This window comes from Mauremys reevesii, linkage group 7 (assembly GCF_016161935.1).
Source record: "Mauremys reevesii isolate NIE-2019 linkage group 7, ASM1616193v1, whole genome shotgun sequence".
NCBI classification, from domain to species: domain Eukaryota; kingdom Metazoa; phylum Chordata; order Testudines; family Geoemydidae; genus Mauremys; species Mauremys reevesii.
Window position 1 is genome coordinate 108,985,552 of NC_052629.1, and position 16,915 is coordinate 109,002,466.

General features: G+C 40.5%; 1 protein-coding gene across 1 annotated transcript in view; it reads left to right on the forward strand.

The window, feature by feature from the left end:
* The first annotated feature begins 7,843 nt into the window (after nucleotides 1-7,843).
* The window catches only part of LOC120368794 (protein SSUH2 homolog), a 31,033-nt gene continuing 21,961 nt past the window's right edge, over nucleotides 7,844-16,915 (forward strand). The window contains exons 1-3 of the mRNA XM_039481345.1: nucleotides 7,844-7,930; nucleotides 12,821-12,919; nucleotides 14,489-14,570. Coding sequence (XP_039337279.1) covers nucleotides 7,903-7,930; nucleotides 12,821-12,919; nucleotides 14,489-14,570 — 209 coding nt within the window. The 5' untranslated portion in view covers nucleotides 7,844-7,902. The remainder of the gene's footprint in view (nucleotides 7,931-12,820; nucleotides 12,920-14,488; nucleotides 14,571-16,915) is intronic.

The following is a 16,915-nucleotide window of genomic DNA, read 5'->3' on the forward strand; positions in this document are numbered from 1 at the left end:
ATACAGCAGAGCTCCTTTCTCTGGTCAGCATGAGCCTCTGATGTCTCCCTCCGGTGACAGTAGCACCCTTCTGTTAAGGTCTTGAGCCTAAAGAGGCTCAGTGGTATCTAAGTGACTCCAGCTCATAGTACCTCTTTAATATGGAGATATACCTATCTCATGGAACTGGATGGGGCCTATGAAAGGTCATTGAGTCCAGTCCCCTGCCTTCACAGCAGGACCAAGTACTATCCCTGACAGATTTTTGCCCCACATCCCTAAATGGCCCCCTCAAAGATTGAACTCACAACCCTGGGTTTAGCAAGCCAATGCTCAAACCACTGAGCTATCCCTCCCCCCAAGAGACCCTCTCTGAGCAACCCCTGAACCTGGCTGGAAATTAAACTTTAACACCCCAGACCCATCTGGTTTGGCAGGATCTTCTAGTGACACCATTGGGGTGGGGTATGGCTTTGGACTCGGGGTCCCTTCAAGTGGGCAGCATGAAGACCTACATACTCCTCACAGTAAGCTGGTCAATATTTTCCTATCAAATTGCTTTTTGACAGAAAATTGTTTTTTTGACTAATTTTTTTTGCAGAGAGTGTCTGTTTTCCATGGACATTTTTGTTTTTCGCTAAAATATTTTGGTCAAACCCCAAAAGGTTTGGGCCAAAAAATGGGAGCTGTAGTGCTTTGTAGCAAGTGATAGTTTGCATCTCATGTCCTCATTCTACATGCTAGGGTTCCCTGCAGGATTACATCTCCCCCACCAATAAGGGGACCCCTGTATAACATGGAATCCCTGGCAATAGTGCACTGTGGGAGATGGTGTCCAGCTGCAGAGCCTGGTACCCGGGGGAATGGGGACACAGAGCAAACTACAAATCCAACTCCCATTTTCAGCCAAAACTCAACAATTTCCATGGAAAATGTAGATGGAAATGGATTTTTTTCATTTTCATCTAAAATTTCAGTGGGAAAAAAATGTCAGACTACCTCTACCTCACAGCCCTAACGTAAGTAATGGCAAAATCTTACTGATTATGTGATTTGCTTAGCACTGGGCAGACTAGACACTACATTTTAAATGGCTGAACACCCAAACTCTGTAAGTGTAATAAAACACTTGTGGGAAGGGGCGGCTCCAGGCCCCAGCACGCCAAGCGCGTGCTTGGGGCGGCATGCCGCGAGGGGCGCTCTGCCGGTCGCCGGGAGGGCGGCAGGCGGCTCTGGTGGACCTCCCGCAGGCGTATCTGCGGCTGTTCCGCTGGTCCCGCGGCTTCGGTGGAGCATCCGCAGGCACGCCTGAGGGAGGTCCACCGGAGCCGCGGGACCGGCGACCGGCAGAGCGCCCCCCACGGCATGACGCCGTGCTTGGGGCGGCGAAACGGCTAGAGCCGCCCCTGCTTGTGGGAAATATCTGGCAGAGGTTCTTTCCTTTCTGACGTGAACTAGAATTCCTGCCAAACCCAAACATTCAAAATTCATGAGTTGCCCCCATAAAGAAATTTTAATAAATGAATAAATAGTTGTTGTTTTTTTAATTTGCCTTCATGTTTTTTAACCTTTTGGGGGCACCTGGGTCATGTTTCCAAGCTTTTCTCTGCAATCATCGGGGCAGAAATGTTCATTAAAAAAATAAGAAGAAAGCTGAGAATTGCACCTAAATGCATGTCTCCAGGAGCTGGGGCTTTACGTAAAACATCAAATATGACAAGACTTGCAATAAGATCTAAGCGTTGGCAACCTTGCCATAGAATCTGAGCATCTCATTCAATCATTCCTGCACCATACTTGCATTTATGAAACTCTTTACACAGCAGCTTTAGCCAGACACTGAGGTTTCCCTGTTACTCCATGGCAGCTGGAAAGATGGGTTGCTCATGGCTTAGAACTGTCGAAGTTAAAATAGACCTATTTAACTAGTAAAACAGATGACTCCTAGCATCAAAGATAAATGTATTTGTTCCCGACTGAAGTTTGTATGTTCAGTCTTCTTTAATCATAGTACAGCAAGCATCCAAAACCTGTCACATTTATCTTTTGAGCACAGCACAGAATGCTATAGTTCCCCTGGGAGTGGCATAGAACTCCGCCACCAGTGTGTTTCATTTTCTGTCTTAGTCAAATTTTCCACGGGCCAAGCGAACATGTATGTCTTTTTATAAAGAAAATTCCAAAGAGTTGTTAACAATTGAGGGTAGATTTTCAAAACATCACACAGAGGTTTTATAGCTATGTCTCCCATTGATTTTATTGACTGAAATCCTGCACAAAACCTCTAAAATAGGAGGAAGTGTGTCCATTGGGTAGAGCATTGGACTTAAAGCCAGGACTCTTGGTTTCCTAGCTTTGCCACTGATTTGCTGCATGAGCTTGATCAAGTGATTTTATCTTTCTGTACCTTAATTTACCCTTCTGTACTTGGGGTGTTGGCCTATGAGATCACCACATGAAGTATTTATTTAAAAGTATTATTTAAATATACATCCAGGAAGATCTTTTCCATTCCAAAAGTTCTGGGAGAGACATCAACTTGTTCCAATCAGAGATGATGCAAACACATATCATAAGGTATTGTATTTAATACTTCCCGGAATCATTGCTATTTCACAGATTGTTTTTTATTTACACCAGATTATCCTACTGAATGGAATCTAGGATTTTCCCTTGCTAATATTTACGCTGTAATTCGTTGTTTTCAGGGAGAGTTGATAAGTCGATAACAATGTTATCACAATTTAACAGGCAGGAGTTGTTTTGTTTTATTTACATTATACAATTCACATGCAATGAAGGATGTGAGCATTTCTCAGTAGTCAGGTTTTGGATGGGCCGTGAAACTATGAGCCCTAATTCTACAGCTGACCAAAACTCATAAGGCCCAAACCAGAGTTTAATCAACAATGTCTTAAAAAAAACTGGGCAGTTATAAAAGTGCATTCATTCCCCACCCCCAAATTCAACACCAGAAAACCTATAATGCCTCTAAAAATATGACTAGCTAACAGAAACTAACATCAGCTCAGCAGCTGCCAATAGCCAATGCCATGCAGCTACTATAGCTATAAGGGTGTCTCTTTTACATGGATCCCTGACAAAGAGAAACAACATGCTAGTTCCAGAGTTCCTAGATTGGGATGGAAGACCCAGTACAATATATATTCACACAGGTATAGAAAATAATTTTACTGATACCACTAATACACATAATTGTAAAATAAGCATCTTAAGAGTAAGGGAAAGGTCACTTCTCACATATGTCCTGTTAGCCTGAAATGAGACTGTGACTAGCTCACTTGCTATTTCTACCAAGGCTGGTCAAAAAATGTGGGAAAAATTCAGCATTTATTTTTATTTTGCTTTTGCTTTCTTTAAAATTTCAGTTACAGAATTGGAAAAACTCAGCCCATCCTACTCACTAGTAAAGGGAGGTGAGAGCTGTAATGGAAGTGAATTTAGCAAAATAGCACAAACTCAATGAGTGTCTCCAACCACTTCAGTTCATTCATTCTGGTTTCGCTTCACTTGGTCTTGCTATCTTTTCCACCAGACCTTAGGTCTTCTAGTCCCCGAAGCGTTCTGGAACAAATACACTGTAATGGGATTCTACTCAAGTCCCACCCAAAATTTAATTTCTGCCAACAATCGCAGAGTTTTTGAAAGTTTCTACTGAAGTGACCAGCAGTAAAACAGTGACATTTGGACACTTTTTTGAAGATTCAGCACCAACATCTCATTGAGTTCGATGGAATTTCTCTCTTTCTTTGGTTCCATTTACTTTACAAAAGTAACAGTGCTGGAGGCTCCAGTTACAAACTGGTGAAACCGACCCAGTTAAACAACACAGTTTGGTTTGCAGTATAGATGGGACCTATCTATATTAATCACATTTCCAAACCATACTACCAGCTTACTCCATCAGAAGCTGCAATATGTGGAGAAGGGTTGCACAATGTATAATCATTGCTATAAAAACCTCCACTTTCATGGGTAGTAAATTCACTCACAAATTATAATAATTACAATAACCTTTAGGAGGACTCAGTGCCTCCATGCCTTGTCCCGCTTATATCAGACTTTTCATAGCCTTAAAAGATGAACTTCACCAAAGAAATCCTCAGACCCTCTGGCTTTCAGTTGGATGATGAAATGCTGCAACCTGTCAACAAAGCATTGTAATCTGACTATGCCTCAATGTGATATAGCACAGACACAGTGGTGGAAAAGATCAGAGACCCCAGAAAAGATGTGACCATCAAGTTCTATTAAGTTTTATTAAGACAATTAGACTTTTATTAAGATGGGTATGACTTAGATGGAAAGTGAACCGTTATGGTCAACACATCAGGACAGCTTTCAGGCCTTTTCACATAAAATGGAAGGGACAGATGGAGGAAAGAAAAAAATCAGTTTAAGCGCATATTTAGGTCCCGATCATGCAAATTGCTGACCCAGGAGCCCCAGTTATTTCAGTGAGGGTCCACCCATGCAGCTAACATTGCAAGTTTATGGCCTTAGAGTCTATTTCGGATGCTTGGAGCTTTTAGTTAAAGAGTAGAAGTTACCAGCAACATGAAGTCTAGCTCGATCATTAAGAGCCATTTATTTTAATCTTGAAGGTATTTAATGAATCACAGCTTCTCAAGTTGAAATTCAAGTGTAATAACAACGACACCTAGCACACTGACAGCATTTAATGAACACCAACGACTGTCGCTGGCAGTAATAATACTTAGCATTGGGGCTAATGGATCTATTCACTGCTATTAATACATACTATTCATTTATCCCGCTCAGAGGTGTGGCTCTATGCCACACTTTATCTCAATGTTTATCAGCACTGTCCCATGGGTGGTTAGTATTTTTAGATATTTTTTAAAAAAATCTGATTTAAATAATAGCTAAAAAGATTCCTAGTCAAGGCTGTAAGTGCTCTTGTAACAGCACAATTACATCTCAGCAGCATTAAATGATCGATTCAGACAGGAACTCAGCCAGCCAGACACTTACAGAGACTCCTTTCCACCCCTCAGTCGTTGAAGGACCTCTCAGCCCTCTCCAAAAGCCCTATCAAAGAGATGTCATTGGTTAACAAATTCAGACTATTTTGGACTAAGAAGGGGAGCAAGTTCCAGAGTCCTGGTGCCCTCACTCAGAACACTCTGCTAGCCACCCCCTCTCTCTTGGAAAGAGGGGGATTCAGCTCACGTGCTCCTGCTGACTGCAGCTAGCAGTAGAATGTAAACTCTCTTCCTTGATGACATCAGAGCAATGTCAGTATGGACCAAAATGTATAAAGGTTTTGGAGCTATAATAGGGCCTCATTCTGAGTTACATTAAGGTCAGTTTATACTACTCTGACAGCATAAACCTGCCTTAAAGTATGTGTAGGCAGCTCCCCCAAATAGCTCTTATGTAGGGAGCCTTTCTGGATGGTGAAGTACTGGAGTAAAAGTTATGCACCAGCTGTGCACCCAGTCCAGACATAAGGCATGGATCAGAGCATGCCAGTGGTGTGGCCAGGGAACACTACATTACAGGTATTCTCCACTTCTCACAGTGGTTCTCAAACTTTTGTACCGGTGACCCCTTTCACATAGCAACCCCCATCCTTATAAATTAAAAACACTTTTTTACATATTTAACACCATTATAAGTGCTGGAGGCAAAGTGGGGTTTGGGGTGGAGGCTGACAGCTTGCGACCCCCCCCAAGTAATAACCTTGGGATCCCCTGAGGGATAAACCCCCTGGTTTATAAGGTCCTTACTGATTCCCCATTGCTGCTGCTGCTGATGTATTTGTTTTGCAGCAGCATCTAGGAGCCACAATCATGGACCAGGGCCGCATTATGCTGGACCCTGTACGAACACAAAACAAAAAGCCAAACCCTACCCCAGAGAGCACCCAATCTAAGTATAAGCCATCATGACTGCAATTTTGCTTGTCCATTATGCAGTCCATGCAAAAGGATATTTTCATGAAAAATTGAAAAAAGGGATGGAAGGAACTTTTTGCCCAAAGACATGTAGAGAAAGGCTCCTACAGCCTCTCTCTCTCAGACATGCTTCATACCTACATAAGGGATGTGTGATGGAATAGCCTAATTTTGGCAATTAATTGATCTTTGACTATTAGTGGAAAATATGCCCAATGTCCTGTGATGGGATGTTAGATGGGGTGGGACCTGAGTTGCTACAGAGAATTCTTTCCTGGGTGCTGGCTGGTGAGTCTTGCCCACATGCTCAGGGTTTAGCTGATTGCCATATCTGGGGTCAGGAAGGAATTTTCCTCCAGGGCAGATTGGCAGAGGCCCTGGTTTTGTTTTGTTTTTTGTCTCTCTCTACAGCGTGGGGCATGGGTCACTTGCTGGAGGATTCTCTGCACCTTGAAGTCTTTAAACCGCAAGCTGAGGACTTCAATAGCTCAGATATAGGTCAGGGGTTTGTTACAGGAGTGGGTGGGTGAAATTCTGTGGCCTGCGTTGTGCAGGAGGTCAGACTAGAAGACCATGATGGTCCCTTCTGAGTCTATGAGTCTATAAGGATGACACAGAATCAGGCTCCGAATAAATCAAATATTTGAATATCATTGGATATTAACCTTTTGGTCACATGAATCAATAAGTAAGTCACTGAAAAATTGGCTAGTAACACATATCCTCCATTCATTTTTTTTAAACCTCCCATTTTTTGTTATTGTATAAAATATAAACAATAATGAAACAAAACAAATATAAATACATGCACAAGATGGAAATAGCAAATAAATAAGAAAATTCAAGAACAGAATTGTTTATGATAATCATCAGCTACCTGACCAAAGTATCTTGTTAACTGTTTTCCCAGACAGGCAATAGCTTATTGTCTTTATCCGTATCAATCTGTTCCTAATATTTCAGCTCATAGAAATGATGGATAACATTAGAGAGCACACATACTACCAAAGAAATGCTGTCTTCATATAGTACAGTAAACTTACAAGTACAGTAAACTTTGTTTTTTTGGATGAAGGTTGAAGTTCAAAAAGGAAGTATGTGTGTGGAATCAGAGAAGAAGAAGAAAAGGGATGTAAGGTACACAAGAGGGAGTCAGGAAAGCTTAGCATAGCTTGGCACAGAATATTTATTAGCTCATTTGGTATAGCTACAGTATTCACTAGGGACCACAAGTATCCTAATCTGAGTTGTAGCAATGTACAGGATTCACATATATACAAGTCTGGCTAAATGAAGAGCAATGAATGGAGGATTCTGATCATTGCTTAAGTCTGCCAAAGTCTCTGGTGTCTAGCTGGCATGTATTTAGCCATCATAATCATACATGACAGCAGATAAAACCTAACATCAGATACAAAGACTTCTAGTGAAAGCAAAATAAGGTGAAAAGGGGAAAAAAAGACAAAGTCCCATAACATGAAGGTGTTTGTTACATACATATAAAACAGTACATCTGTATTTTGGGTGATGAGTAAAATGAATAAAGCCCATGATCACATTAAACCCGTAATGAAAGAACTACCCTTCTCATATTACTGGATGGAGAAGAGGGACAGATGGGCATAGGATGTGTAGGGGGACTTACACCTACTCTACAGCCCCTTTATATCAGGCTAGCTGGCCTGAAGGGCCCATTGCGTAATCTGACCCTGTGTGTTAGTCTTTCTAAACATTTTGTCCCCTCTTATGGGTTTTGCTTTGGGAGGGGAACGTGAAACTCATACATTTGTTTGGCTTTTATTTTCGTCACTCACTTTTGCGTCAGCTTTGACTTTAATTCTGACCTTTGAATTGTTTGTGAGGTGGGAGTGGCTGGAGGGGGTGGGCTTTAGCTACTATGAACACAGAATGCTCAGAAAACAATGCATTCCATGGTGGAAATTGGGATTAGAAAATCCTCTTTGCCTCCTGACTCTTGAAAATGGACCATGAACAGAATGAAGAAGACAGTAAGTAAAACGAAAGGAAATATAGCCCAGAAAGGACCGTTTCTCTAATAGTTTGTTGTCCTATTTTGTTATAATGCATGCTTAAAAATAGTTATAGGCTTTTCTTTCAGGCCACGCACTGAACAACAGTATGTTTCCAGCACTGAAAAGGCCCACAGTAAATACATGCATGCTTCCTCCCATTGTCTGTGAAAATGTGGCCACCGTCAATGCATTCCTTAAATACACCTCTCTGGACAGCTGAAGGTGTTCAGTGCAAACTTAGGGTCTGATCCAAAGTCCACTGAAATCAGTGGAAAACTCCAATTTCCTTCAAGGGATCAGGCCCTTAAAATCATCTTCCATAACTAGAATTCCATAGTAATTTTGCATCACAGTTTTGTTTTTAATAAACGGAGGACTTTTGAATTCTACTACAAAGCTGCATGGCAAGAACTGAACAGAGACATTTATATCTTCTAATAAAATGCTGTGCAATTAAGACATCTCTGATAAAGGATCTTTTATCTGAAATCTTTGTCTGCACCTTTTTAAAGAGATTATAATACAGTCCCAGAAGAGACACCCATTTCAAGGGGCCCCAGTGATACATTGCCGTCACTAATACTGCTGAAACGTCATTGTGTACTGATGTTTAATTCGTGAATGATGAAAGTCTTGATTATTGTTCAGAGAAATAAAGATGCTACATGAAGTATTGTTAAATCAAGATAAAAAGGAGATATTAATCTCTATGCAAAAAGCTGAACTCCAGGTCTGCCTAACCGCCAAAGAGTTAAGAAATAGGTGAAAGGATACAGAGTGAACTGGGTTTCAATGATGCTTTTCCCTGGTGTTGTGAGAAATAATTATATTTGAAGGCTATATTTTTCTAATGAGTGAGATTGGCTAGATGTTGTTCAGAAAGGGCTGAATCCAAAGTCATTGAAAACTATGGGAGTCTTTCCATTGACTTCAAAGGGCTTTAGATCAGACCCTGCAATAACATATACAATAGTATCCATTAAAACAATTGCACCTCCAGAAAAAGGGCATCATTATAAGCAGATTGCAATTTAAAAAAAGAAAATGATCATCCCAATATATTATGAGTCATATAAATGCATTGGCACCATTTACTTCTAGTTTTAAACCTTCCCTTTCTCATCAAAAGGAAAAAATAATTTCTCAATACTTAATTCTTGCCAACTATTGACAAACTTTCCCATAAACATTCCTTTACATGTAGGGAAAGGATGACAGATTTAAACCAGCTGTAATACCAGAACTCTCTCAAACCATTTTTAAGTTTTGTCCAAATATCACTTTCTCCATTTCCAGTAAAAATATATAAATGCTTTTCGTGTGCTAAATGGCATAAAAGAAAGGTGAGGAAATAAGAGATGACAAAGTTCTGCTTATTTTATGATAGGGGAAAAATGTATTTGGCAATTTATTTTATATGTGCCCATCACTCATCCACTCATATCTACACTGTGGATTCTTAACCAGGCAGTCCCAATCACTCTGAGCTTCCATATTGCTCAATGGAAGGGAAGGGGCATTGGTTTTGCAGTCTTGTTATAGACCTCCGAAGTCTGAAAAGCAAATGATGGAGATATCACAGAAAGTATAAGAATGCAACAGTATAGGATAGGGCATACAATAGTTTTACTTAGCCAGAAACTCAAACCCAAACTGGATCTGCCCTGTTGGAGTTTGCTGGAAAAAAAATCACACTCCTGTAACCTTAGTTTCATCATAAAATTATGGTGTTTCCATTAAGAAATCATTCTATTTTGATGACAGCTCAGACAACCTGCTTTTGAATTTGGGGTGGCCACAGTGGAAAGCATCTACCCAAAGAGGAGCTCTGCATTCTGGAAGTCCATCCATGCACACATATGGTCTGTGGATGGAATGCTGGGGTATGGGCACTTCCAAATTGGTGTCACCATGTGTTTCCATGCATTGATAAAGTCAATGGGAATTTTGCCACTGACTTCAGTGGGCGAAGGATTAGATCTCTAACGTACAATACAAGAACATGCTGCAAACTGAGGCACAACTGATGAGTAACAACCTATACTCTCAATTTCCTGGCTTTGGTCAAAGTGCTTCTCAGTCTCATTGTTATTCTAAAGTATATGTGTTTATATATTATTGCGATATCTAGCAAAAGGAACAAGTCTGTTGGTGATTTATATGCTCCAAATTCGGGATATTTATAACTCAGCCATTTAAAACATTTGCGTGGAGCTGGAATTTGGAACACATATTCTCAGCTCAATTTTTGTTGTAAATAAGTTACTTAAAATTGCTGGGCTATTTTTAACTTTAGCCCATTAAAATAAATGTTTGGGTACTCTTGGGAACATGCAGAACTAGATTTTTTTTATAAGTACAATGTGATTTAGAAATAAAAAATGTTGGCAGAGATTATGATGTAATGGTTAACAGGGTTCTAGGAGTAAGGACACTTGGGTTCTTGTGTCTGCACTGAGAGTGCCCATGGGTAAACCACTGACTCTCAGTTTACGCGTCTATAAAATGTATATAATGGACACCTACCACACAAGGGTGATGTCAGTCTTAATTAATGTTTATAAAGGATTTTTAGTTCTCTGAATGTGACAAATTTATAAAATTGACTGATTTCTTGTGGTATCATGACCTAAGTGAGTTCCATTGCTACGTCATATGAGTTGGTGAATTGGGTTGGTTGTCACAGTTTAGTTCATAGTGGACGGCTGTTCAACTTGTTAGTGGGAATCTCAGCAGAAATATCGTGGAAATTGAACTTCTAGAGAGGCTGTGAGTGAGTAGGCATCAACTAATACGGGCCCTAATTCCTGGCTCTGTCACTGACCTACTGTGTGGCCTCTGGCAAGTCATCTCAGCCTCTCGGAGCCTCTGTTTCCATACTCATCCTTTGTCTGTCTTGTAGCTGGAAAGCTCTTTGGGGCAAGTATTGTCTGTAAGTATCTATTTGTATGGAATCTAGCACAATGAGCCTTGAAAATCCATTGGCTCTAGTCACTACTGTAACGTTAATAATTCTCATAGTATCCAGAGGTGAACCCTCCAGGTCATGAGTCATAGATAGGTGTAGGTTCTCCAGATCTCTTTTTTCAGCAGATAATTCCTTTTGAACACAGAGATGGGGCAAAACTGGAAGTATTTTATCCAACACCTTTCCCTATCCCTGGACATTGGAAGTGCAGATAAAATGGGACCTAGATCAGAACTATCGAACTATCCCTTGATTTTAAATTTGCAAAACCAAACTCTGACTCAAGAGACTTTAGAAATGCATAATAGACTAATATACCGTAATCTGTGATTTAATCTATTCGTCTCTCTAGAGATGCTTTACTCATTGCCTTAAATAAAATCACTTTGAATTTGCTCTGGACATGACCAAAATAATTATACTGAAAGCAACATATGGATTTTTTTTTAAAGAAGGTGTCCTATAGTGTTTATCACTCAACATCAGACTGATATCTTCACTCCTTCAATATAAGGACACGCTTGTCTTCTCCTGCACAGGAAAGGTGACATTTCTACTGAAGCATATCATTTCTTATTTTCATAGGTAAAATAATGAAGTGGTTAATTTAGGCTCTCTGAAGAATTAAGAATGGTCTCAGAAGAAAAGTCAAGTAAATCAAATTGATGGATGACTGCACTGAGCCATTCTTTGTGTCATTTGAATTGTACATTGTTAGCAGATGACATTTCCTGGCTCTTCCACGTGTTTCTTTGTTTTTTTTATATTAACTGAATTTGCTTCCTGGTGCAAACCACTCTAATATGATGGGAAAGGTCACTGGATGGAGAGCTAGTTAATAAGAGAGATTGTTTCTGGATGAAGAATCAGGAGTACCAATTGTTATAGCTCAGGAAGGGGAGTATTTTTAGAGCAGCACATAAAGAAACAAACAACTGGTGTCCCAAGATTAGGATTAAAATAGTTAAAAGTGTGGCAAAATTTTATAGAAGCCACCACTAGTTACCAGCATTACTATTACTAAAAACAAAGGGTGAGATTTCTAAGATAGCTAGGGGGGTTGGACACCCAGCTTTCATTAGCTTTAATGGGCCTAAATCCCTTAGGCAATTTGAAATTCTCATTCATGTTTTCTTATCCAGTTACTAAATAGAGAAGTCCAACCTCCGGAAAACTGTTATTTACAGTAATACTTCTGTGAGGCCCTAATTCTGCATGCTCCTGTTTAACATCACAAGTATGAATAGTCCCATTAAAGTAATGTGTTTATAAAGCTAAGCATGTGCAGAAGTATCTGCAGAATCAGAACCTAAATTCTAATATCTGATATCAGGTACAAGGGTTTTTTTTTTGCTTAAAAAGCGATGAGCCTTTAGTTTGTGAAGTGTTTAAATTATGACAAAATATTATTATTAAATCACATCAGTAGTATATTCATCTTTTTCACTATAACCAACAGGACAAATACTTCATGAGTAGAAATGATTTTGTTTGTATTCAATATCTTTCATCTGAGGATCTGAAAGCATTTCCATTAAGATACCAATGCTGAGAAGGCAAGCATGATTGTACCCCATTTACAAGTGGGGGAATTAAGGCCCAGTTAAACAACTTGCCCAAAGTCAAAGATTCATTGGAATAGATAGGAATCGAACCCAGGATTCCTGCCCCAGCTCTAACAATTAGGTTACATCAGTTAAATTTCTGCAAATGTGTACTGAGAGTTGCTCCATCCCCAGCCTGGAGGCTGAGCTCCCAGGAGGCAGGGTTTGCAGTGATCTCTCCATTTTTACCTTTATTGTCTCCCTTTGCCCTATTTCCCTCCCCAGTAAAATTATAGCACAGTGAGTGATTATTCCATTTAATTGATCACTTTATGTTCTTTATTTCTATACTAGTGATCCTGGATCTGGAATCGGAGCCTGAAAGTCCACTAGCACCCCCTGCAGATCTTCTGGAACAACTAGACGGCTATGAATGGACTCTGCGAGATGGGAGTATATGTGCAGCACTGACTGTTTCTCTTTTATTACAATCTGTATATGAATTTGGTTCTGTGAAAGTGAGAGATGAATTGCCCTTGCTTTATCCAAGCAAGAGCCATGCAAGCTCCCTCATCACTCTTTCCTATAAGTCTCTATTCTGGTGTGAAAACTTTTGCTACTGTGGTCCCAGGCCACTCTTGAGCAGAGGCAGCTGTTCATGCCAACATGTGAGGCAGCTTTGTCAAGTATGTGAATGGGACTTGGATGAGATCAGTGCACTAATGTTCACTAGGAAATCCCTAGAGAAAGGTGCAAGAACACACTCTGCCACCTGTCTATGCCACGGTGTTAAATATTTCTGGGTTGTGGTTAAATACTGTACCCAGTCCCACTACAAGATGTTGCTGTGAGTGCTGGGGTGCACCAGTCCCATAAACACTTGGTAGCATGCTGGGTGTCTCCAAGGCTTCAAGGATTAGGTTCTTTAGGCTCAGTGGGTTCCTCAAAACATTTGCATGCTTTGAGTCACAGAAGATTTCTTTACTAGGCCTGTCATCAGAAAGACGTGCAAACACCCTAGGCACAATTGCTTTCAGTATTACAACAACAACAAAAAAGCTAAACCCAGCACATGTGAATAAACGGTAATAAGGACCCCATGAAAACCCTGCACGCTGTCTTCCCTGCAAGCTACTGCACTGTATCCACTGGACAGTCTCTGCGTCTCTGTCCAGCTCTCAGGCCATCTAGTTCCACCTCCCAGGCTACCTCCATCCACTGCCAGCTCTCAGGCTACTGTGTTTGGCCTGCTGCTGCTCCTACTGACAACAGCCTCCATCTCCCTCCTGAACCTAGCCCATTTCACCTCTGGTTGTACTTCTCTTTCGCAGGCTTGGGAGGCTATGGAGTCCTCAGCTGGATGTTGAGCTAGGAGTTAACAGTACCTAGTAATGAACTAGTAAATCTATTACAATGTACCCAATATTTCTGGATTATTAGGCTACGGGAACTCCACTCGAATTAATGGAGTTTGCTGACATTGATAAAGTTCAGTCACTACATCAACTCTCAAAAACCACAGAGAAAAAGCCTTTGACAAAACTCAAATTGAAACTTGTTTTTTTTTAAAGTGATCAACATTCATCATTCTCCTCGATTATTTTCATTTTTGATTCCTCTGCCTTGCTGGGTTTTGGCCAGGTCCAAAACCAGAATTGTCAAAGCTCGAAAAGAAAATGCCCTTCTCTCCCAAACTCTGGCCTGCCGGAAAATAGAAAGGTTTAGAAACCTCATGAGAAAGTCTATTCAGGAGATTGTGGGCCAGATCCTCAGCTGGCATAAGTTAGTGTCGTTCCACAGAAACCACTGGAGATTTGATGATTGACACCATCTGAGGATATAATCCATCCACCCTACTTTGCAGATTTTGGATAAGACTCCAGACTCCTGAGACCTTATCTAAATTCCTCTCTTTTTGGGGGTTCCGCCATTACTAATTCATAGCAACAGACAATCTCTGTAAAATAAAAGATTTTACTGTTAAATTTTAGACTAATTCCACATTTTGATTGTTCCCCTTAGGAGGAAAAAATCTGCCACCACCTGCAGACTTACTGAGAAAGCTCAGTGAACAGAGAGACAGGCCCATATTTCCAGAACACAGGTGAGATCCTTGCCTTTCCTGCTGTATTTGCTTAACATGACCTAGGACCCTAGCCTGCTGCCCCAGGAATATTATTTTGATGATTATTAATATTACAATGGCACCTAGATCACAACCAAGATCAAGGCCCCATTCTGCTAGGTGCTGGGCAAAGACATAGTGAGAGACAGTCCCCGCCCTTCCAAACTCTATAGACAAGTCAGACAAAGGGAAAACATTCTTCTCCTCATATTTGGGTGGTTGTCCTGCGTCCCGATCGATCTGGTCGGGACACAATTTGTCCCGATATTTCACTCCGCCGGCGGACACCCCCTCCATGTGTCCTGATATTTTCTTCATCTCATCTGGTCACCCTAGGTTGGGTCATTAAAAAACCTAAACTTAATTTCCCCAATACTAATTTCTCCCTATTGTTACTCACACCTTCTTGTCAACTGTCCGTAATGGGCCACTCGCTTACCACTTCAAAAGTTATTTCTCCTCCCTTGGTATCCTGCTGTTAATTGATTTATCTCGTTAGACTGACCTAACACTTGGTAAAGCAACCCCCATCCTTTCATGTATTTATACCTACTCCTGTATCTTTTACTTCATACATCTGATGAAGTGGGTTCTAGCCCATGAAAGTTTATGCCCAAATAAATTTGTTAGTCTCTAAGGTGCCACAAGGACGCCTCATTTTTTTTGCTGATACAGACTCACACGGCTACCACTGAAACCTGTCAACATTTTCTTGTGCAACTTAAGTGGCACTTTGGGCTAGCCCTCAGCTCAGGGGTGAATTTCACCTTTAACGTGCAGCCCCAGGTATTGAACTCAGCACCTTCCATCTTTGCCTCTGCCCTCACCCTTTTAAAACAATCTTCCATTTACCAGTAAAGTAGAAGAGCAACGTACAAATGAGAAAGCACCATTTTAATGAACTGCAGTATACTGTAATGATTGGAGGGAGCCTCAAAAAAGATTTAGACAAGGTGTACAGTGGGATTAAGTTTCTCAGTCTTTATGAGAGGGAAGGGCATTAGGACCTGCCTGAATGTCTTTTTAAACACAACCTGGTAATGACAGAAAAGGTAATAAAGAAACATAGGAGCTGTGAGTTGATAGTTATCTGCTAAACACTCATTAAATCAAACATCTGAGCCAAATAAAAAGGGATCTAGAGGCTCAGGAATATTTGCTAAGAGCAGATGTGTTTTAAATTTCCTTTGGATAGCATGAACCCGAGGATGATTTATTAGCCCCCCAGTCTCTAATCAGAGTGTCATGGATGTTTCAGACATCCACGTTATTGATCGGAAGGCCTGCAGGGGTGATTTATCCTGTCAAGACTTATCTGGCTAATAGCCTATAAAATGGTTGTTTGCGCTCTCTGATAACTGCCTGTAGCATCATATTATTTGTAGGATTTGTGATATTAGCTCTTCCTTTTTATTGAAAAGGGGCTTCTTAATATAAGTTGTCACAATCCTGACAGCAAAGATTCTTAAAGGATATTGTCTAGGGCCCTAACAAATCCTTAGCAAAACTTACTTTACCTGGGAGGATTCAGTCATCATTGCCTCCTAAGAAAAGAATTGCTTACTTAAGCATTCCCCAAACAGCAAACGCTGAGCTGATCCCCTCTATTAGCATCCACTCTACAGTATTTCAATACATCTTTGCGAGAGCATTTTTACACTAGAGAAATGTACCAAATATAGAAAAGGAGAACATACAGTATTACAAGGGGGGGCAAGGAGGCCCCAGTCCTCCACCTTCGCAGTCAGTGTGAGTATTACCATTGACTAACAAAGGCAGTAGGAGCAGGGCTTTAAAATCAGTTATTACCATTGCGACTGCTGGCATGTCATTCATATTCTATTTCAGCTGTATATGTCGGTATGCTAGTTATATTGTGTACTGCATCCTTACAGTTTTAGGAGGCTGCTGTCTGTAGAGGTAGTTGCCACTCAAAGCAGAGCTATTGCAGCATGTTACAGAGGACACATATTATGCTCTCTTCATGTGCCCATTAGTCTTTTTGTTGTTGCCATTTCTATTAACCTGAAATAAAAAAAAATCCAGACTCAAGATATGGTTGTTCTTCATGTATAAAATTATACATAGTCTCTAAGTGTGTATAGAGATCGGACAGGAAAGATGTTCGTATTTTGGTTTGGATCTGGTGAAATCACAGGTTGGGTTTTGATTTTGCAAATTTGTTTTAGATCTGGCATCTTTCTTATCCCAACCAGCAGAATCTAAGGTGGGGGTTCAAACTTTTGGGTTAGACCCATTTTTCTAATAATGAGCAAAGTGAGATCTTTTTCGTTTTGCAGGTAATTTAAAAATACATTTGTCTT